Source organism: Belonocnema kinseyi, chromosome 3 (genome assembly GCF_010883055.1).
Source record: "Belonocnema kinseyi isolate 2016_QV_RU_SX_M_011 chromosome 3, B_treatae_v1, whole genome shotgun sequence".
Classification (NCBI taxonomy): Eukaryota; Metazoa; Arthropoda; class Insecta; order Hymenoptera; family Cynipidae; genus Belonocnema; species Belonocnema kinseyi.
Window position 1 is genome coordinate 80617102 of NC_046659.1, and position 23316 is coordinate 80640417.

The 23316-nt window shown below is 26.2% G+C and overlaps 2 protein-coding genes across 2 annotated transcripts in view; one reads left to right on the forward strand and one right to left on the reverse strand.

The window, feature by feature from the left end:
- Positions 1 to 1959: 1959 nt before the first annotated feature.
- LOC117169897 lies at positions 1960 to 16575 on the reverse strand. Its single transcript, XM_033356405.1, has 11 exons — positions 16474 to 16575; positions 13651 to 13963; positions 13139 to 13277; positions 11085 to 11468; positions 10636 to 10980; positions 10470 to 10551; positions 8187 to 8580; positions 5379 to 5503; positions 5029 to 5273; positions 2255 to 2298; positions 1960 to 2146 (listed from the first exon to the last, which is right to left on the reverse strand). The coding sequence occupies exons 1-11, from the start codon at positions 16490 to 16492 to the stop codon at positions 1960 to 1962; spliced, it is 2277 nt and encodes a 758-aa protein (XP_033212296.1). The 5' UTR covers positions 16493 to 16575.
- Positions 16576 to 19425: 2850 nt separating this feature from the next.
- LOC117169898 overlaps positions 19426 to 23316 on the forward strand; it is a 12536-nt gene continuing 8645 nt past the window's right edge. The window contains exons 1-3 of the mRNA XM_033356406.1: positions 19426 to 19540; positions 19650 to 19906; positions 22733 to 23312. Of these exons, the coding sequence (XP_033212297.1) occupies positions 19426 to 19540; positions 19650 to 19906; positions 22733 to 23312 (952 nt within the window). The remainder of the gene's footprint in view (positions 19541 to 19649; positions 19907 to 22732; positions 23313 to 23316) is intronic.

A 23316-nucleotide genomic window follows, 5' to 3' on the forward strand; every position in this document is an offset into this window, starting at 1 on the left:
AATTTCCAACTAAAAAAGATAAATTTCCAACGAAAAATGGAATAGTTAAATTTAAAAAAAATAAGTTACAACTATAAATAACCAATTTTTAACCAAGTCAATGAATTTCTGACTAAATAGTTTAGTTCCATAAAAAACAATTGAATTTCCACTAAAGTAGTTACATTTACAAACGAAGATATCAATCTTCAACCAAAAGTATAAATTTTTAACAAAGTGGTTCAAGTTTCAACCACATAATGTAATTTTCTACCAACAAATGTTTTAATTTGGAACAATAAACAGTTCAATTCTACCAACAAACAAACATAATATTAAAATTTTTAAACAAAAAGACGAATCTTAAACCAAATACATGAATTGTAAGCTAAAAAAGATCTATTTTTAACCTTAAATGGAAGTCATATTTTTGGTGAAAAAAAATAATAATTTCCAAATCAGAAAAACGCTAATTTTTAACCAAATAAATCTACTAATTAATTTAATTTTTAACCAAAAAATATTTTAATTTTAAATAATACAATTAAATTGTACCAAAACGACGAATTTTCAACAAAATTTTGTATTCTCAGCCAAAATATTAATTTTTAACGGAAAATGCAAGTTAAGTTTTTTGTTAAATTAAATTGATTTCTAATCAATTAGTTTAATTTTAAACCATATACATCAATTTTGAAATAAAGAGACCATTTTTGAACTAAAGTGATGAATCTTCAAACCAAAATAATAAATTTTTAACGAAGTAGTTCAACCAAGCAGTTCAATTTTCCACTAAAAAATGTTTTTATTTTAAATAAAAAACAGTTAAATTCTATAAAAACGACGAATTTACAACAAAATTGTTGAATCCCCTACCAATACAAATTACGTTCCAAACAAAAATGAGAAAAAAATGACAAACACAAATTTTCCTTAAACAAAATTCTATTTTCACAAAAAAATCTAATTTTCAACACAATAATAAAATTCTCATTAAGTGACCGAAAGTTTAAAATTCCGAAATAATAAAATTCTCGGCAGTTTATGATATTACGAGTTTAAAAATTTCCGACAATAGAACATTCCTGAAATAAAATTGCCGAATCCTTAGAAAAATTCAATTATGATCAAATTCCGGAATATAAACAATTACAAATTTTTAAATTTTTAAATAATAAGTAAACTAAAAAAAAAATACTTTTATTTCATTAATATATTTATTATTTTATTTTTGATTTATTATTAAAAGAAGTTTCTAAATGTTCAGATTCGGAAATAATTATGTAATTTGGAGAGTTTCCTGTCTTGGCAGTTTTATGTTATTAATTTTATTTTTCTAAATCTTTCAGGCATACCGCTAGACTTAAACGTTAAATTTTAATTGCTCAATATAAGAAAATTTTATTTTTAAATTGAAAATTTTGATGTATAAAACAAAATATCATTTTGAATATTTGCAAAATTTAATTAATTGATTCTTCAATTTATAGGGTTGAAAATATCTTGGATTTTGTATTTTGTAACCAGAAATCCTTGAACAGCATTTAATTTAAAATTATTCAGTTGAAAGGTGTTCCATTTTAAGTGCTTAAATTTGCAATTCAGTTTTGATTACTTCAACGTAACCAATTTTCGCGAACCAAGAAAAAATGAGAAATGACCGGGAATTTTTCTTTTCGATTAAAACTGTCACCTGGATTTAGAATTCTAAAGCTAATGTATTTAATTATAAATTTAGAATTGCTAGACCTTTCATAAAAAAAATCAATCTCGAATCAAATACTTTTTATTATTATGTTTTATTATAAAAACACAATGTCGTAATTTGCTTGATGCATTAAAAATAATAACTTATAAAGTTAAAGAAATTGTAATATGAATTCAAGAAATTCAACGTAGTTATAAGAAAAAGGTAATACCTTCAAAAACGAATTAATCGGCTTATTTAAGATCAGACTATTTGTTATAAATAAAATTTCTTTATTTACAATTGGGACTTTGCGATTGTTGAGGTGATGAACTTTGAGGCCCGGCAACGTTTTCAGGCTCAATCAGTTTTTCAACGATTTCGTCAAACTTTTTTCTTTTTATGTTGGGTTTTAGTTGATCGCATTGGTTTTCTCCATATTGGCGAACTTCTCCAGTGACTGTGTCTTGTGCCAAAAAACTATTTAAAATTGCTCGATTATTTCCAAATAATATTGTTCCATTATTAAACTAAATAAGAAAAATTTCTTCCTATTTTTTAATTAGAAATATTTTTTTAAAATCATACCTGAAAGCTGGAGGATTTGTCCCAGGCGAATATATCGTATGAGGCTGAAAAATATGTTAAAATCCAAAATTTAGAGATTGAATTCAAAGATTAGACTTCACATTCTATCCTCTATTCCCCTCTTTCCTCCTTTTTTAAAAAGAATTCCGCTTTTTCCACTTCTTTAAAGAAACATTCCCATTTTGTCTATTTTTCGTCTAAAAGCGAACTAAAGTTGAAAATTTAACTATAATGTTAAAAAGTCTTCTTTTTAACCTAAAACTCTACTGATTTATTGAAGATTCGTCTCTTGGATAGAAAATTTGCCCTTCAGTACAAAATTAATCTTTTATCTTGAAAGTTAATTCTTTTTAATCAAAAATCCACTATATCTACTAAATCTATCTCTTTTTGTTGAAAATTTCACTGCTTGGTTGAAAGTTGAACTACTTTGTAAAAACCTCATTCTTTCAGTTAAGATTCATCTTTTTGGATAAAAATTTACTTTTTTTTTTTTTTTAATAAAGTTTTCGGTTAAAAATTCATATTTTTAGTTTATAAATTCCACAATCTGGATAAATTCTTTTTTTCATCTTGACTGGAAAATCATTCTATGTTACAATTTTGTCTTTTAGGTTCGAAAGTTAACCTTTTTTTTTTGGCTAAAAATGTAGCTTTTTGGTAAAAAAAATTAATCTGTTTTGGTTGAGGATTTAGCTATGTTGTTTAAAATTCGTCTTCTCCGGTTGAATGCAACTGTTTTTTATTAAATTTTTTTTCCTTTTTTGAATAGCTATTAGTTATTACATTTTTTGTTCAGAATTCATCTTTATTGGTTGAAAATTCAACTGTCTCGTTGAAAGTTGAATTTTGTTTAACATGCACATCATTGGTTGATATTTAGTATTTATGTTAGAAAATCAATCTTGGTGGAAGATTTATATTTTTGGTTGTAAATGTATCTAGCTGGTGAAAAATAAATCTATTTAGTTGAAAATGCAATTATCTTATTGAAAATTCATATTTTTATTTGAAATTAATATAATTTTTGATTGAAATATAATCTTTTACATTTTTCCTTGAGAAAAATCATCTCTGGTTAAAAATTTAATTATTTTATTAGAAATTCGTTCTTTTTACTTGAAAGTTAATTTTTTTAAACAGAAAATTAAATTATTCCATTTTTGTTAAAAATTTCTCTTTTTAGACAAAGATTTAACTATTTGGCTGAAAAATCGCAATTTTGTCTTTTTAGTTTGAAAATTCACCTATTGTAGTTACAAATGCAAATCTTGTCTTGGATAATTATTTATCTTTGGTTGAGGGTTCAACTATTTTGTTAAAAATTCGTCCTTTTTCATTGAATTCTATTGTTTTTAATTCAAATTTTGGCTAAAGTATAATCTATTATATTTTATGTTGGAAATTCATCTTTAGTTTTCGAAAATTCAACTAATTGGTTGAAACTTAAACTACTTGATGCAAAATTAAATTTTTTGGTTGAATATTCATCTGTTTTGTCGAAAATTTAGCTTTTTTGTTAAAAATTCGTTTTTTGTTGTTTAAAATTAACTTTTTCTACTGAAAATTTAATTATTCAATTTATGGTAGAAAGTTCAACTATTTGGTCGAAAATTTGTATATTAAATTAGAAATATGTTCTTTAGTTGAAGATTGATCTTTGGTTAAAATTTTTATTATATTGTTAAAAAATCGTTCTTTTTTAGTTCAACATTCTTTTTTTTTAATCACCAGAAATTTTATAAATTTTTAGATAAAAAATCTGTTAAAGTTTGATTTTAACAGGTTTTAAAAATAATTGGATTTGTTATATATTTCAATTAGGATATAATTCAGTTTAAAATGCGTAATTCGAAAATATTTCATTTAAAAAATGCCATTTTAAATACCTAAAAATTACGAATATTATGATATATTCATAATTATTTTTTATTAATTATTTAATTATTTATATTGATTGATTAATTATTATATTCAGTTTTATTAAATTTTAGATATTGTTTCATTGTAAAATTTGAAATTTTTTTTATCAGGAAAATAATCAATTACTTAATATTTAGAAATATTCGACTGTTCATTTAAAATAAGTAACTAGAAAGAAAAAATTCAAAACTAAAAACATTTGAACATTACAATTTTAATTGATCTAGTTAAAAACTTTTAATTTGTACGTAAAATTGTTGAATTTTGATGTTTAAATAAATATTAAACACCTATTATTCCTAGAAAAAATTCGAGTAAGTTGAAGAAATATTTTGAAGTTCTGAAAAGATTGAAAATTAATGTAAAATTTTTAATTATTTTAAATAATTTAAACAAAGTGTTTACGTATTCCGACAAAATACCACTATTCATACCAAAATTTCTGTGCAAAAAGTCCAGGAATGTTTAGAAGTTCTGAAAACATTTAAAAATAATTTAAAATTTGTAAAAATCTATAACATGTAGATTTTTGAAGATTTTGAAATAAAATTTTTAAGCTTTTTAAGGATTTTAAAACTATTTGAAATAAAAATAATTCAACTTCTAATTTAAGAAGTGTTTATTTATAACAAAATTTCACCGCTCAATTTTTAATGCTTCCAGCTTAAAATTTCTTAAAATGATTTGCAGCTCAGTTTTTATTACTTCAAATGGAAAAATTATTAGTTTGCGAATTTTTTAATTTCATTGACCATGAAGAATGTTAGCGAACCGGGCAAAACCCGGGAATTTTTTTCTTTGATAAAAACGGCCACCTTGTAATTTGTTTCATTTTGTTCATAATAACTCACGTGGCGAGGAAAGCGAAATTGACCAAAAGACGGGTATCTCCATTCGCTAGAATTTGTCCAATAATTCCTATTTTGATTATTAGGAATAGTTTGAAAAGGTCGCTGGTTTGAAAATTGTCTTCCTAACAAAAATTGTTGCTGATGTTGCATTAATTGATGCTGACGATGTAAATAATTAAAGTAGTAAGGGTCGTATCCAGTTGTACTTCCGACCGACGAAATTGCCAAGGAATTTGCCACTGCGACTAAAATTTAAAAGAAATTATTTGATTTATGTATATTATTAGATATTTTAATTTTTTTCTACTTTAAATCATTCCTTGATAAATAAATTTGGGATCTAATTGTACCTTTGGCTCTTTGAATACTCAGTAAAGCATCATAGTACTGTTTTTTATAATTCGCCAATTCTGACACTGAATTTGCCTGTTGCAGCACATTTATTGAGTTTAATTCACAGCTTTTGTGTTGGAAGCTAAAAAAATTGTTTTAATTAAATTTAAAAAAAAAACTAATCTTGTATTAAAATGCTTGAATTTTTAAGTTATTTAATATATAAGGCACAGTCCATAAACTACGTTACCAACATGAGGGGGGAGTTGTTACCGCTAAAAAGTAAGGTTGATCATATGGGGGGGGGGGGCAATGGAAGTAACGTTATGATCTGCATAAGTTTGAAAATTGCTTTCATATTTCAGACTTCACACTCTTTTCCCTATTGTTCTCCTATTTTATATAATTCTTCTTTTTCCTCTATATTTTCAAGAAACTTTCCCCTTTTCTCGTTTTTTCGTTTAAATGCGAACTGAATTAATAGAACTTATTTGGTTAAAAATGTAATTATTTTGCTGACAACGTAACTATTATGTTAAAAAGTCGTCTTTTTCGTTCAAAAGTTCAAACTGCTTGGTTAAACTGTATTGTAAGAAATTTTTTTTCAGGTTCATCTCTTTGGATGAAAAATTAAATATTAAATTTATTTTTAAATTAATATTTTAAAATACAATTAAATTTTTTATTAAAAATTGATATTTTATATTGAGTTTGAGGATTTAAACTATTTAACTGAAAATTCATTTTTTCTTTAATACAACTCTATTTTATTTCAAATTAAAATCTTCAGGATTGAAATATCAACTATTACATGTTTCGCTATGAATTATTTTTTTTTCATTGAAAATGAACCAGTTGGTTTAAACGTTTAAAGTTAAACTATTTTTTTCAAAAATGCATTTTTTATTAAATCTTAATTATTTTAGTTCAAAATTCATCTGATTTATTGAAAATTTAACTTTTTTGTTGAAAATTCATGCTTTTGATTAAAAATTCATCTATCCCGTTTAAAAGTAAACTATTTGATAGCAAATTAAATTTTTGATTGAAAAAGCATATTTTTATGCAGATAATTAAACTATTTGGTTTCAAAATCAACATCTTTGTTGAAAATTCGTCTTTTTTGGTAGAGCATTAATCTTTTTGGTAGAAATTTGATCTTTTTGGTTGAAAATCTTACGATAAAATTTTTGGTTCAAAAAATTTTGGTTTTTATTTAGATAAAACTTAAATTATTTGGTATAAAATTCATGTTTCTTGATTGAAAATTCATTGATTTGGTTAGGGTTTCAATGATTTTGTTAAAACTTCGTCTTGTGTTAGAAAAATGTTTTTTTTATGATGGAAAAGTAATTTTTTTTGTTTATAATTAACTTTTTGTTGAAAATTCATGTTCTTGGTTAAAATTCGATTATTTGGTTAAAAATGTATCTTTTTTGGTTGAATTTAATTAACTGAAAGTTCGTCTTTTTTATGAAAATTAATTTTTTAAACTGCAATTTTAACAATTACATTTTAGGTTCAAAAAATGTTTGCTGTTTTTTGTTAAAACTTAAAACTATTTGGTTCAAAGTTCATCTTTCTCGATTTAAAATTCATCTGCTTGGCTAAAAAGTAAACTATTTAATGGAAAATTAAATTTTTGGTACAAAATTATGTTTTTGGATCGAATATTCATCTATTTGGTTGAGGATTCAACTATTTTGATAATAATTCGGTTTTTTTTTCGTTGAATTCAACTGGTTGAAAATGCCTCTTTTGGTAGTAAAATAATCTTTTATGGTAGAAAAGTAAGCTTTCTTGGTTGAAAATTTATATTTTTAGTGGAAAATTCATCTGTTTAGTTAAAAAGTAAACTATTTGATAGAAAATAAAATTTCTGGTACAAAAATGATGTTTTTTGATCGAAAATTCATTTATTTGGTTGAGGATTGAATTATTTGATAAAAACTCGTTTTTTTCGTTTAATTCAACTGGTTGAAAATGCGTCTTTTGGTAGTAAAATAATCTTTTATGGTAAAAAGTCATCTTTCTTGGTTGAAAATTAACTTTTTTGTTGAAAATTCATATTCGTGGTTGAAAATTAAATTATTTAGTTAACAATTCATCATTCTTGGTTTAAAATTCATTTATTCGATTAAAGATTTAGCTATTTTGTCAAAAAAAAAAAAAAATGGTCTGTTAGTAGAAATATAATCGTTTATCGTAGCAAAGTCATTTTCCTTGGTTGAAAATTTACTTGTTTGTTGAAAATTCATATTTTTAGTTGAAAAATCATGTTTTTGGGTCGAAAATTAATTTATTTGGTAGAGGATTCACCTAGTTTGTGAAAAATGAGTTTTTTTCGTTGAATTTGAATGGTTGATAATGCGTCTTTAGGTAATAAAATAATCTTTTATGATAGAAAAGTCAGCTTTCTTGATTAAAAACTACCTTTCTTGTTGAAAATTTAACCGTCTTCTAAAAAATTCGTCTTTTTAGATTGGATATTTAACTGTTTTTGGTTGAATTTGAATTCTTTTTTGTTTGAAAGTCCAACATTTAGTTAAAAATGCATGTCTGGGGGTTAAAAATGCAACAATTTGAATAAAGTCATCTTTTTTTTATTAAAAGTTTAACTATTCTGTTGAAAATTTATCTTCTTTTCACTATTTGTTTGCTAATGCAACTGCTTGGTCAAAAATGAATTATCTATTGTTGAAAATTCAACTATTTTGTTTAAAAAGAACTCAATTTCTCTTGTTTTAAGCAAATTTGGGGCTACGTTATTTTTTGAGGGGGGGGGGGTTCAAAATTGTTAACGCAGTTTAATGACGTCCTCTTACCGAAGGTTTGGTTCTTCAAGCGAAAGTTCCTTTTTCACGTTCATCCTTTTCATCGCGTTCCCGGAAGAGGTTTGATTTTCGATTTCATCAATTTGTAATCGATTCGTAGTTCTTTGAGCCACTCTTTCTGATTTCGGCCTTGTTGGAGGATTCGGTTTTTTTCTACGAATTTTCTTTTCACTTTCTTTTTTTGGTGTAGAACTATTTTGTCTTAGGATGCTACATTCTTTTTTAGTATCTGGATTTTTATGAGAATCTGAAGAAGTCGGTTTTGGATCCCTGCCTAGTACCGATCTCGTTATTATTTTTTTCCAGCAATCTATGAAAGCGGAAGTTTCATCCGAAACTGTTTGACTTTTTCGAGGTGCAGCTTTTGGTTTTGGAACTGATACAGCTGAAAAATGTTTTAATATATTTAATTTTAGTCTTAATTTCCTTCTTGGGTGTATAAATTTAAGGCTGACCGCAAAACATCGATTTTAAAATTCCCTGACTTTTCACTAATTTTTCATTTTTCCTAAGCCTTATAACATTTTTAATATATAGTCTTTTATAATGTGAATAAAATAATTAAAAATTAAAAAAATACACAATTTAAGATAAATTCCAAAGAATTCAAATGAATCGGGATAAAATTTTGTAAATAAAAAAATTCTATTGATTTCAGTAAAATTTGACAGAATTTAGCGGAAGTCGAAGGAGATGTGAATAATTTGATGAAATACATAAGAATTCAAAGTGAATATAACAGACGCCAGGAGGAATAAAAAATATATAATTCCATTGAATTAAGTGAATTTAGAAGAATTCAAGTGAATTAAACAAATGAAGAGAATTCCGTCAATTTCAAATTATTTAAAAGAAGCCAAGGGTAAATTAATAAGAATTTAGGGCAAATTCCAAATAAATTCAAATGTATTGCTATAAATATTTGAAAATGTCTTTAAATCTTTTAAATCCTATAAAACTCCTCACTTGGTGTGAATAAATTCTTTAAAATCGATTAATCTATTATAAAATCCCGTGAAATTCTATGAAATCTGATGTTACTTCCTTAAATTTGTTTGATCTCTTGAAAATGGTTTAGAATTTTTTAAGATACCCTAAAATATTTTAAATCCTCTGAAATCTCATTAAATTACTAAAATCAATTAAAAATTCATTGTAAGCTTTCAAAATTCCTTATAATATTCCAGACACTTTGAATCTTTTAAAGTATCATAGAATCCTTAGAATTCTTTACAATTTTTCGAAATACCTGTGAAATTACATGCAATTTGATATTTCTTGAAATCTTGGCAAATTTATTAAAATACCTTGAGAACGTTTAAAGTTGCTTAAAATCATTGAAATCCTCGAACATCTTATAAAATCCCTACGAATAAAAAAAAATCCTAAAATCTTACTGGTCCTATAAAATCGTTATATCTCTTCCGACATTCTAGAAAATTGTTTAAAACCCCGTGAAAATTTTGTTTAATCCGCCAAGATTATTCAAATCCATGGACATTTCTTAAAAATTTTTCATTTCTTCAATCTTCATTGGAATTTTTAAAAATACCTTAAACTTTTTTAAATCATTTGAAATCCCTTCAAATTATTAAAATATTTCTAAAATTCATTTGGAATCTTTTAAATATCCTAAAATATTTTAAATCTTTTGCAATATTTTAAAAATTCCTTGAAAATTTTTAGCGATCTTGAATGTTCTTAATAATTTCTTAACATTTCTTGGAATCTTTTAAAGTAGCATAAAATTTTTAAACATTCCTCAAGATTTTCGGAAATACTTTGAAACTTTGTAAAGCTCTTGAATTCTTGTGAAAAAAATCATTTAAATATTATGAAATCCCATAAAATCACATGAAATATGACAATATTTTCTAAAACTCTGGAAAAATTTATTAAAATACCTCAAGTGTGTTTAAAATTCCTTAAAATCATTCAAATCTTTGGAGATCTTATAGAACTCCTTGAAACATTTTAAAGCTCTTGAAAATTCCTTGAAAGTTTAGAAAATACCCTAAAATATTTAAAATCCATTGGAATCTTTTAAAATCTTTTGAGATTTTTAAAAGATCTGGAATATTTCTTGGAATTTTTTTAAATATCCAAAAATCCTTTGAGATGCGTTCAAATTGTTTAAATTATTGAAATCTATTCGACATTTATAAGAATATTATAAAATACTCTAAAATTTTTAGGTCAAAATTCCAAAATTTTCCCTGACTTTCCCTGACAAACAAGATTCTATGCCTAGCGGCCACCTTGGATTTTACTCACAGACTGTCCTGACTCTCTGTAAGAACTTTTGTACACTTTGCCTGAGTTCCTTGTGAACTTCCAAGTTTTCTGGTTCCAGACTCTGCAACAAATTTAAATTTATTTATCTCAAGGCTTTAAAAAATAGTATGAAAAACTTATTTATATTAAATTCTGAAGAAAAAACCTCTGGTTGTGGGGTTGGAGAAAATTTTGACATCGCAAAATCTGTTTGGATAGGCTGAACAACATCCATTTTGTAAATATCTTCCTGAATAGCTCTTTGCATAAGTTTAACTTCTTTCTCTAGAAGATTTGTCTCCTCTTCAATAAATTCTTTCGTTTTTTCGATTTTCGTTTGAAAACTTAAATTTCGTTTCTCCATTTCTTCCGGAGAATTTTGATTTTCTCCTTGCAGATTTATATTTTTCGAACTAGATTCGGGACTCAAATCCATTTTTTTGGTATTTGAAACTTTTTGCTCTTTTGGGGATAAATCAATACAAACTGGCTCCTTTTTCTTAAGGCATTCCTACATGTTTAGAAGAAAGCTTAATTATTTAATAAAAGGAAATTTTTAGATTTGAAAGAATTTTATGAAAAGTTCTGTAATTTACATAAAATATTAAAACAAACCTGGGTCGTGCAAGAGTGGTCGTTTCTTTGAAACTGATTTACTTGAGACATGGGGATTCCCAAATGTCTTTGATCTGAAGTTTGGAAAATAACAAGAGGATCTCGATACATTTGAGTAGATTGACAAATCGCATTTTTTCTCAATAAATAAGGAGTGTAAATCCACTTCATTCTGTGGTCAATGGGTGAGCTTGGAGAATTTGCATTTGCTTGATTCTGAATTTTTCCAGTTTGACTTGTATTGTGATTACAAGTATGACATGATTGAGATACATAATTTCCAGTCGGTTCATACAATTGATTTATATTTTGCATACGAGTTTGAGTGGTACATATCTCGTTCGATGGAAAACCACGAAATTCGTCTGGATCTGTCGATATTATCTAAAGGAAAAAGGAAATAATAAAATCGATTCAAGATATTCAAGAATATAATCGGTATAAACCTGTTAACTGAGATTATTTTCGAAATTCATTTTTTTTATTCTCCGGAACATTTTTTATATGCACTTAATATCCTGCAAACGAAACGGCAAAATTCTGTTTACTTTTTTCTTAAATGTATTTGGTAAGCGACACGATTCTATTACTACTCTCAGCAAATTTTTGTAACAAAATATTTTAAATTTTTGCAAGCACATCTACGTTCGACATGCGATTTCAAACATTTTGACATATAAAATTTGTCCACAACTTGAAAAACAACGCATAAAAAATGCGAGCCCGGGAAAAACAATAGAAAAACAGCGGTAGAGCAATGTAGATAACAGTGTTAGACCGCTGGACCCCTTGTAGATAACATATGAATAGATTTCACTTGTCATATAACCTTCAATTTTGATTCAAATGTTATAAAACTGACGCATAGTATTTTTTTCTAGTAAATGAACAAAAACACTTTACAGTTTGAAAAAAATATTGAAAATTGCAGAAATAACAACGATTTTCCTTCGTCGTGTAAAATTTATGAAGTGCCAGTTAACAGGTTTAGACCGCGGACCCTCCAAATGTAGATAAAATATTGAATTCAACACGAAACACTTTCAATTCCTAAGATTTCAAGCATTGTCAACAAAGTAGTTGAGTTAAAAAGATTTTCTACTCGAGATGAATTTTTAAGAGAAAAAGAGATATTTTCAAAAAAAGAATTAATTGTCAACCAAGAAGTTACATTAACAACCAAATAGATCAACTTTCCAGTAGAAGAGACGAGTTTTCCAAAAAATAGTTATATTTCTGACAAATAGTAAAATTTTCGAGACAAGGACAAATTTTTTTCGAAGAAAATTAAATTTTTAACAAAAAAGTTACTTTTCAAACAAGAAAGATAAGTCTTCAACCAAAAAAATGTGACATTTCCGCCAGCGGACTTTTAAATCGGAAAAGATGAATTTTTAACAAAAAAAAGAAAATTTTCAATCAAGAAAAATGAATTTAAAAAAAAAAGTTGAATCTTCAACCAAAAAATTGAGCTTTCAACAAGCATGAAAAATATTCTACCCAAAAAGACGACTTTTTAACCAAATATATGAATTTTCGACCAAAAAGTTGAATTTTCTACACAAAATGTGGACTTTTCAACAAAATACATGAATTTTCTACCAAATATTTGAATTTTTTAATTACACAATATACATAATAAAATTTAAACCAAAAAGAGAATAGCTACATTTTCAGATACAAATCATAATTTAAAAGAAGACGAATTTTGAGATAACTAAATGAATTTTCAACATTATTATTTAGTTTTAAAACCAAATAGACGATGTATCTACAAAAAAGTTGAGTTTTCAACCCAAAAATATGACTTTACAACCAAAAAGGATTAAGTATAACCACCAAGAAGATTAAATTTCCACCAAAAGAGATGAATTTTCAACCAAAAAGTTTAATTTGGTTGAAATTTCAAATTCTAAAAAATAAATAAGTTCGTAACGTTATTTCTACTTACCTCTCTCCCCTTCACACACTTTTTAAGGACTAAACCACTGAATATAATTCTTATCTTGGAATTTTTTTTATTCTAGCAACAATAAATAATAAATGTGACTGACCTGGCTAGACTCAAAGTTTTCTGAACCTTCACCTTTTTTAGGAAAATATCTTGAAGACTGAATCACGTCTTTGCGATTAGGATCTTTGGTGTTACTGATCTGAGCGTCAGAGCCAACTTCATTTAAAGAATCGCATTGACTGGAAATATTTAAAAAATACTATAAACCAGGCCTGAGATTGTCAAAAAAGAAATGGGCAGCTCATAGGTTATTATCATTATTGCTACTATATTATTAATAATAATATGTATTATTTCAAAAAACCTCCAAAAATACATTAAATAACACAAAAAACAATAGGAAAATCAGTATAAGCATATAATAATTTCTTTATAATGATTTTTTTATAATTTATTGTGTAAAATTCCTGTAAATAATGATTTCCTAAAAAATAGTATAAGCATTTTATTATACGAAAATCATTATAGACCTGTGCTGAATAAACTGAATTTATATTATTTTGTTTCAAAATTAACTTTATTAAGTAAAACTGTAATCTGACAATATCTCACCTTTGAGAAACAGGAGGATTTATTCTAAAATATCCTGTCGATTTTTGGAAAACTTCTTGTATTCTAGAATGGGGAACATCCTTTGGAGGAGGAACCATCGAAACAAGAAGTTGAAATCCATTGGTGTCAAAATCTTCCAGAAGGACATAAAGTGTCCGAAGAAGACGTTCATAAGCGAGGATTCCATCTTCTGGTTGATACATGTGCAAAAGTCTTGATACTGTTCTTGTGATATTGGTTCCCTCGTAACTATTTTGAAGAGCTGTCCAAAGTGCGGAAAATGTTCCAGAAACCATTTTGTCAGGTGTCACTTCTGCAATTAAAAAATTAAAATAAATTTTTTATATTTATTTAGTATTTGGGCACTTTCGAGGAGTTAATTACTCCTGCAATCAGTAGAGGACTATGATGATTTTCCTATCATGAATTTCGTATAATTTTTTTGCGATTCTATAAAAATCATTATAAGAAAATAAGCGTAGAAATAAATAATTTTGAAATATTGAAATAACTGATTTAACAAATAGAGAAACTATAAACGAATGATTTGTTTATTTCTCTAATGCAGGATTTCAAATCATTTCAGGGAATTTCACAGGATTTCATAGATTTTAAGAAATATTACAGGATTACAAAATAGTTAACAGATTTCAAATATTTCAATGTATTTCAACGAATTTCAAGAAAGTCCATGGAATTTTATGGGATTTCCAAACGTTTCAAATAGTGCTTAAGTATTAGGTCGGTTCTTAAGTATTTGAAATATATGTCCACGGATTTCAAGGAATTATCCAAGATTTTGAAACATTTCAGTCGAAGAATTTTGTAGAACTTCTAAAAATTTTAAGGGATTTCTAGACAAAATTGGCAAATAAAATTAATTTAATTGTAAGGAGTTCCTAGCGATTTTGAAGATTTCTAGGGATTTTAACCTTTTTTTAGAGAACTTGAATAAATAAGTTTAATTTCATTTATGTTCAAGGGATTTTAAGAGATTGGAAAGAATTTCAAAAGATTACACAAATTATAAGGGCTTTATCTAAACATTTTTTAAGGAGAAATTTAATGAATAAGTTTAAATTAATTTAAACGTTCAAGGAATTAAAAACTATTTACACTTATTTCAATGGATTTATACGATTTCCAAAGCACAATTTCAAGGTATTTTATGAAATTTCAAAGGATCTCAAGCGATTAAAATGAATTTGTCAACGTATTTCTAAATATTTCAAAGAAAGTTGGAAAATAAATTAAATTAATTTAAACCAGAGATTCGTAGCGATTCCAAAGATTTCACGGGATTCTAAGGAATTTTAAAGAATTTCACAAGATTTGAAAGACTTTATTAAATCAGCAAGGCCTTCAAGGGATTTCAAATAATTCTTGGTATTTAAACTTTTTTTTAGAGGATTTTAATAAATAAGTTCATTTTAATTTATATTACAATGATTTTTACTTATTTTTATGTTTTTTTTCTGATTGACAAAGGAAAGAGGTTAAAGGATTTCAAAAAATGCAAGGGATTTTAAGGTATTTCAAAGAATTACACAAGATTTGATGAATTTGATTGAATCTCTAAAGATTTCAAAGCTTTCTAGGGATCTAAAGGTTTCTTTTTAAGAGAAATATAATGAATAAATTTAATTTAATTTAAGTGTTCAAGGGATTTAAAATTATTAACACTGATTTTAATGGATTTTTACAATTTCTAAAGCAAAGATTTCAAGAATTTTATGGAATTTCAAAGGATCTCAAACGATTTAAAAGAATTTGTCTAAGTATTTCCAAAGTAAATAAGTTCAATTTAATTTATTTCAAGGGCTTTCAAATGAATTTCAATTTTAAACAATATAGATTAATTTTCAACCAAAAAAAGATTGATTTTTAGGTAAGTAGTTGAATCCTTAGCCAAAACAATGAATTTTCAATAAACAAGATTAATTTCCCAACCAAGAAGACGAAATTTCCACAAAATAGGTGATTTTTTTGCCAAATAGTTAAATTTTTAACTTATAAAAGATAAATTTTAGGCCAAATGGAATAGTTAAATTTCCGGATAAAAAATGAACTTTTTAAGAAGAACCAACGAAATGAATCTTTAACCAAAAAATTGGATTTTGCATAAAGTAGTTAAACTTTCAACCAATTAATAGAATTTTTAACTAAACAAAATGAATTTCGACCCAAAAATACAACAGTAGACTTTTCAACCAACAATAGATTGATTTTCTTATTGGGATCTATTGATTCAGTGAGAATTTAAGAGAAAAAGGTTCAGTTTCTTGAAAATCATAATGAATTTCATAGAATCGCGAAAAAATTATAGTAAATTAATTATAGGCCTATACTAATTATCCTATAATAACTAATCGTAATAGCCATCCTATATATAACATTTTTCTAAAATTTATAAAATCCATGGAATCTTGTAATAAAAAAAAATACACAAAAAATTCAAATAATTAATGCTTCGGGCACTTCGATTTTGATAGAAAATTGTATCACATAAAATCTATCTGGAACCGGAAAGAATTATTCTAAATTAAGCTAAATAAATGTTTCAACCTATAAACAACCTATAAAGTGTCTTATATTTTTATAGTGAGCATATAAAACGGAATACACTTTTTTAGACATTCATTTTTAGATGTTCATAATTGTGAATCTAATTGACATTGCGAATTCAAAGATAGAAAAACTAATACCAAAATTATATTTATTCTGTTTAGCCAGCTATAAAATTAGAAAAGACATTAGTACATTTTTCTATCATCCATCTTAGAAGACTTTTTATTGTTTTTAGAAAATGAAAATATCACTTACGATTTGTCAAAGAAGCCATAGCTGTTGATTATTCAGTATTAAAATGCTGAATCCCTTTTCAGATCCCGATTGTTCTTGCAATTCACTTTTGAAAGCTGCCAAACGGATCGAGAAAATATGCGAACAATCTGAAACAATTGAATGCTCGTATTGTTAAAAACAAATGAGCAGCGACTATCTAATGGCCTTGGAGGAAAATGGACGAAACAGGGGAGCAACGATCAATTTTTTAAAAAGTTAAATAGAAAAATTATAAATAAGTCAGATAAAATAAAAAATTTCCAAATTTTTAAGGTTGGCTTACCAAAAATTAGATCTCACGGAAAAAGTTTTCTATGATTTTAAGAAATGTAACAATATTATAAGTCATCTCTTATGAAAGAAAAAACATTTTTTGTATAAAATTTGAACTTGTGATAAATAAGTATTTTAATCGTATTTTTTGTAACTTACTGCAAGTGTACTGTTCTCAATTTTCAAAATAATTCAATAATCTTTAAATATAGTTATTTGTTTAAAAAAAGTTTTTCTTTTCAAATATTTGAACAATTTCAGCCATAGAAAAATTTACTTTCAAACTTGAAAGTAATAAAGTAGTGGAGAAGGTTTTCCTTTAAAAAATAGGCCTTCAATAATTAAAATTCAGCCCTTTTTTGAAAATTGTTAAGAAGCCATAGTAAGAAACAATTAAATTACAAAAAACATTGTTGAAATAAATGCTTTTTGTTGGTTTTAAGATTTTTTCATTAAAAATAATGTTTTTCATTTGAAATTGCACCTTTAATAATATTATTCTGATTCCTAAAATCATAGGAAAACTATTTTGGTCAAAGACCTGATTTTTGGCACGAGTCCTACTTTAAATATTTCAATAATAAATTCTTAGAATTCAGTTTTTTGAAAAATGCGTTTTTCCAAAACTTATCTGTTCGACGTGAAAATTGTATTTATCTACATTATTTTCCATTGTAATTCGGAAATTCTGGCAAATTTTTATGAGGAAAAAAATCACATTTAAATGTAAAAATTCTGATTTGGAACAAGGAATTTTGAAAATTTGATGAATTCTGAATTGGAATAGAGATTGTATTTGTAACCTCTATTTTTATAAATCAGAATTCCAATAATTTTCCAAAATTTCCCGTTCCGTATCAAAAATTACCTGTTCCAAGAAAAAATGACAATTCTTTCCGAAAATTCCTTGCTAGAGTGTCAAAAATTATAATTTTTCACAGGAATTAATTTCCAAAATGCCCTGATCCAAATTGAAATTATATCATTTACAAAACTTTATATAATAATTTAGAAATATAGTAATTTCCTTTTTTTTTTAATTTGGAAGAGGAAAGGTTTCAATTTTGTAGAATTTTTATTTGCAAAAAAAAAAAGAATTTTTAAAGTAAACCGACTTGAAACTGGGATTTTTTTGTAAATTCTCTTTGTATAAATCAGAAGTAAAATTATTTTCAAACATTTTCCGTTCCATGTCAAAAAATAACTTGTTTCAAGACAAAATTATAATTCTTCACGAAATTCCTTGTTTGAAGATTAAAATTATAATTCCTTGCAGGAATTTTTTCATACTTTATTTATTTATTCATTCCCCGCACAAACTCAGAATTATGCTACTTTAAGAAAATTCCCTACATAAAGATTGAATTAAACTCATTTTCAATATTTCGTGATCTATGTCAGAATTATTTTCTTCCCTTCGTCTAAATCAGAATTAAAATTATTATCAAAAATGCCTTGTTACAAGTCATAAAATTTCTTGTCTCAAAGTGGCAATTAAATTAATTCCCAAAATGTACCATTCCATGTCAGAATTATAGTTATTTACCAAATCTACCAAATTTAGAAGAGGAAAGTTTCAAATTTTAACGAATTCTTACTTGGAGCAGGGAGTTTTTAATTTCTGTCTTCTAAATTAGGATAATTTAAAAGAAAAATCCCAGTTCCAAGTCAGATTATTATTCATTGAAGAAATTTAGTGTCAAAATTTCCCGTTCTAAAGGAAACTAAAATGAAAATTATAATTCTTTACCAAAATTCCCAGTTCTATCTCTGAATTATAATTATTTTCAAAAATTCTCTATTTTAAGTCAGGATAGTTGTAATTTTTTAAGTAATTATTTTATATTTATTTTATTTATTCCCTGTTCCAACTCCGAATAAGAATTCTCATCGAAAATTCACTGTCAGTATATCAAATTTCTGGTCATTTTCGAGTTTTTCCGGTGATAAATATTCCCGGTGTTTGCTATTTCACGGTCACCTTGCATACTTTAGAACGTTAGACTTTTAATTTTCAGTTAGAGCTTTAATTAGAAAAATTATTTATTAAAATTGCATTTTGAATGAAAAATGTTTAAAGTTAGATAAATAAATCACATATAATAGATAATTCTGTAAGTTAAAGAAATTAAGCTTTATATGAATGCGGTAGCAAATTCTTGTTTTGAACAGAATAATGGTTCTAAATGTAAAATCAAAAATGCTTCTTATATTTCTTAAAATTTCCTCACAATTAAAATATTATATTTTAAAATATCGTAAACTCAAGGAAAAAAAGAAAAAAATAGGAAGATTTTTTAGAATCGGGGAAAAAGTTATCCCTGTTATCCCTTAGGTGACATAAGAAATGAAAAATCCTGTTTTAGATTAATTATTTAGAATAGAATGTTACCATAATACTTTAAAAAAGAATGCTAATTAACATTCATATCTCGACATCATAATTAAAGAAGGAAATTGCAGAATGTATTTTCAGAAACTGCAATGGCTGTTTATAATCCACAGATGTGAATGCGAAAACGAATAGAGGATTATTTTAATGAGAATTTCTCCAGACAACAAAAACTAATTACACTGAGAGATTTAGGGATTAAAAATGGAACGTCGATTGGTATAAAATCGAGAGGTGATCAGTCTCTAGTCATAATTTCACTAACAATGTTTCAAAGAAGAGGATCTCAATTATGCATTGTTTTAGCCATCGTATTCTGCGTGGCTGCAAAACCTCCTCCTGGAGTTGGATCAACATGGGCCAGTTATGCTGGAAAACCAGGTAAAGTTTCTCTTACAAAAATTCCTAACATTCATTTAATTTTAATCCTAAATATAATTTTTTTATTATTTAAAAAATTGTAATATTTTTAATATTTCATATTTTTCAGTGGCCTCTAGAGCTTTGGGTCTACCACCAATTTCTGGAATCGGGACGATAAATATCCCCTACATGCCAAAATCACCAATATTTCCCAAATTCGTTGATCCGAAAATGATGATTTCCAAAAAGACAGATCTTTTGAGTAATCTTTTCGGTGGCCTAGGTCCGATCGATGGTTCTGGATCTGCGGGAGATTCATCTTACTATTCTACACCAGGAGCAACGAACACATTTGGAAAAACAAGCACGACTCCAGATAATACCGTAAGAAACAAAAATCTTCAAAAAATAGATTCATATTCTATTGAAAAAAATGTTTAAATTAAAAAATAGAAGTAGTACAATGCATTTTTCAACCATTCTCGAGAGAAACGACTTGAAAAAATCCACGCACGTTTTGCAAACCGCCATGTGAGTCTTTCAACCCCCGGTTAGATCAGGCGGTAGCGCTTCGAAGTTGTAATCGTGTAGTTCTGGCTGAATTTCTGCCATTGGCATTTTCTTTATTCACATTTTTTTCTCAATAACTTGTTTAATATTTTGTTCAACTTTTAGCACTTTTACTTCGAGAAAAGTGTTTTTATAGTAAATTCACATTTTTCTTCATTCAATTGAACATTTATATTTTGTTTATTATTATTTTCATATGAAATGAAAAATGTAAAAAAATAGCATAAAAAAGAATAAAATAAATATAAAAAGAAAATTATATAAAAATAGAATATAAATTAAATATATTTTATATTATTATTATTATAGTATTAAATATGAGTTATGTTTTTTAACAAAAAATGGAAAAAGGAATATTTTTCATATGAAAAAAGTGACTAAACATAAATATTTCTACTTGATTTACATAGATTTGATAGTAAATCGTAATAAAAAGGTTTGAATAAGAAAATTGGTAAAATGCTGGGAGCAGGAATCGATCCCGGACTTTCTTGTTTATTATTTTTTTTATCGTAATTAATAATTTTTATTGCCTTTTCAACTATTTTTTAATTTCAAATGTTTAAATTGTGGTCGCTGGTTTTCGAAGCTTTGAAAATTGGAATCTTCTGCACGTTGGAATTCATAATTGTAGTTCAAAAATTCTTCTCTTTGGTTGAAAATTAAACTAATTTTGGTGGGGAATCTTTTAGTTTAAAATGCAGCAACTGTTTTAGAAAACCATTCTATTAGGTTGAAAATTCAACTATTGTTTCAAAAATTTATCTTTTTAGGTGCAAACTAGTCTGCTATGGTTAAGCATTTATTAATTTTGTTTAAAATTCGTCTTTTTTGGTTGAATTCAAGTATTTTTGATTAGAGTCTACAAAATTCAAAGGTTCATGATATAAGTTTAAAATTCATCTCTTTTGCTGAAAATTCAACTACTATTTTGTTGAAAATTTTCTTCTCTAATTTGGGTTTAGGATTCATTTTTGGTTGCAGACTAATCATTTTAGTTAAAACTTCATCCCTTTGGTGAAAAAATTTAATTGTTTTGACCAATTTTTTTTTGTTAAACATTAATTTTTTAAATGACATTTAATTATTCCATTTTAGGTAGAAAAGTTAACTTTTTTAGTTGAAAATACAATTTGGTTTAAAATTCGTATCCATTGGTTTAATTGAACTGTTTTGGATTAAAAATCTTTATTTATTCAAATATCAATTATTACATTTTTCCTTGAGAATTCATCTTCTCTGTATGAAGAATGAACTATTTTGTTGATAATTAATTTTTTTTAACTGAAAATTTAATTATTCCATTTTTTGTTGAAAATTTATCTTTTCTGGTAGAAAGTTAAACTGTTTCGTTTGGAAATTGATCTGTTTCATATGGAAATTCATTATTTTGTTAAATATGCATCTTTTTGGGAAAAAATTAATCTTCTTGGTTGAAAATTTAAATATTATAGTTAATTATTTATCATCCAAAAGCGACTTTCAACAAACCAGTTAACTTTTCAAACAAAAAGGACAATTTTGCACAAAATTGTTTAATTTTCAAGAAAGTATATAAACTTTCAACCAAATATTTGAAGTTTAAACAAAGTAGTTGATTTTTCATCGAAATAGTTGAACTCTCTACTAAAGTAGTTGCATTTATAACCCAAACAGATGGCTCTTTAACAAATCAGTCAAATTTTGAACTAAAGAGATGAATTTTCAACTAAAATTATGGATCTTCAACTGAAATAGTTAAATATTTAGATCAAAAATAAATTTTCGAATAAAGAAATGAATTTCAGACAAAAAAAGTTAATTTTCAACAAAATAGTTGAATTTTATAGTAAAGTAGTTGAATTTTTAACACAAAAATATGATTTTTTAAAACAAATCAGTGCGATTTTTAATTAAAGACCTGAATTTTCAACTAAAATGATGAATCTTTAACTAAAATAGTTAAATATTTAGTTCAAAAATAAATTTCCAACCAAAAAGATGAATTCCCTACAAAAAAAGTTAGTTGTCAACCAAACATTTGTATTTTCAACCAAAGAAACGTCTTTCATAAAATTGTTGAATTTTGTACAAAAATTAGGTTATTTTTTAACTAAATAATTAAATTTTTAAGCATAAAAAATAATTCTTAACTAAGAACATTAATTTTCAAACGAGAAGATTAGTTTTTTACGAAAAAAGACGAATTCTTGACAGAATAAATCAGTTGTCAACCAAGTAATTGATATTTCAACTAAAAAAAAATTTCAACCAAAAATGAAATAGTTACATTTTGAATTGAAAAAATTATTATTTACCAAAGAAAAATTAATTTTCAACAAAATGGTTCAATTATTTAACTATAATGTTGAAAATTTATTTTTTTGGTGAAGAATTAATATTTAAAGAAATACTTTCAGAAAGAAAAAAGAAATGAATGTAAGAATTAATTTTTGATCCGCAAAAGTGGATCATTTTGATTTAAAGTTGCTAATAAAAATTAAGTAAGAACTAAGATCAGTAAGAAAGAAAAAGTTACATTTTTAGTCGGTAACGATAACGATAACTAGTTCCTTTTGAAAAGTAACTCTCCCATAATATCGCATCTATATTAAAAAAAATTTATATTTTACGTCACTTAATAATAAATTTTTCTTCTAGGTTCCCTATAAACGAGGAATTTTTGGTCCCATGGCTTCTCCTTTCGCCTCTATGGGCCCCATGGGAATGGGACCAGTGTTCAACCCCATGGCTGGAAAATTTTCACCGATGGGTCTCAAGTTCCCCTTTGGAGGTCTCGGATCCACTGACCCAGACAGCTACGATTCATCAGACTCTCTTTCCAGAAGAAAAAGAAGCGCAATTTCTTCCACGTCAACCGCAGAGATGGAAAATTTCCTCAAAAGCATATCCTCAGAACCAACACCGGAAACCTCCACTAAAGACGCGGGCCCTCCCCCTCCATATCCCGGACTTGCGCCAATTTCTGAAGAACCTGAAGGCACAGAAGCGAAAACACCTCTTCTAAAATTATTCGGACCTCCAGCTGGTGTGACTGGATTTAGGCCAGGATTTGCTCCTGGTCCTTTTGCACCAGGTCCATTTGCAGCCAATCCTTTCGTACCAGTAGTCGGCCCTGGAATGTTCATGGCCAAAAAATCTGCTTTTTTGGACACGCTTTTTAAAAATCTTGCCACCACGACTCCAACTCCTGAGGTGACTGATACTCCAATTCCAAAAAGCAC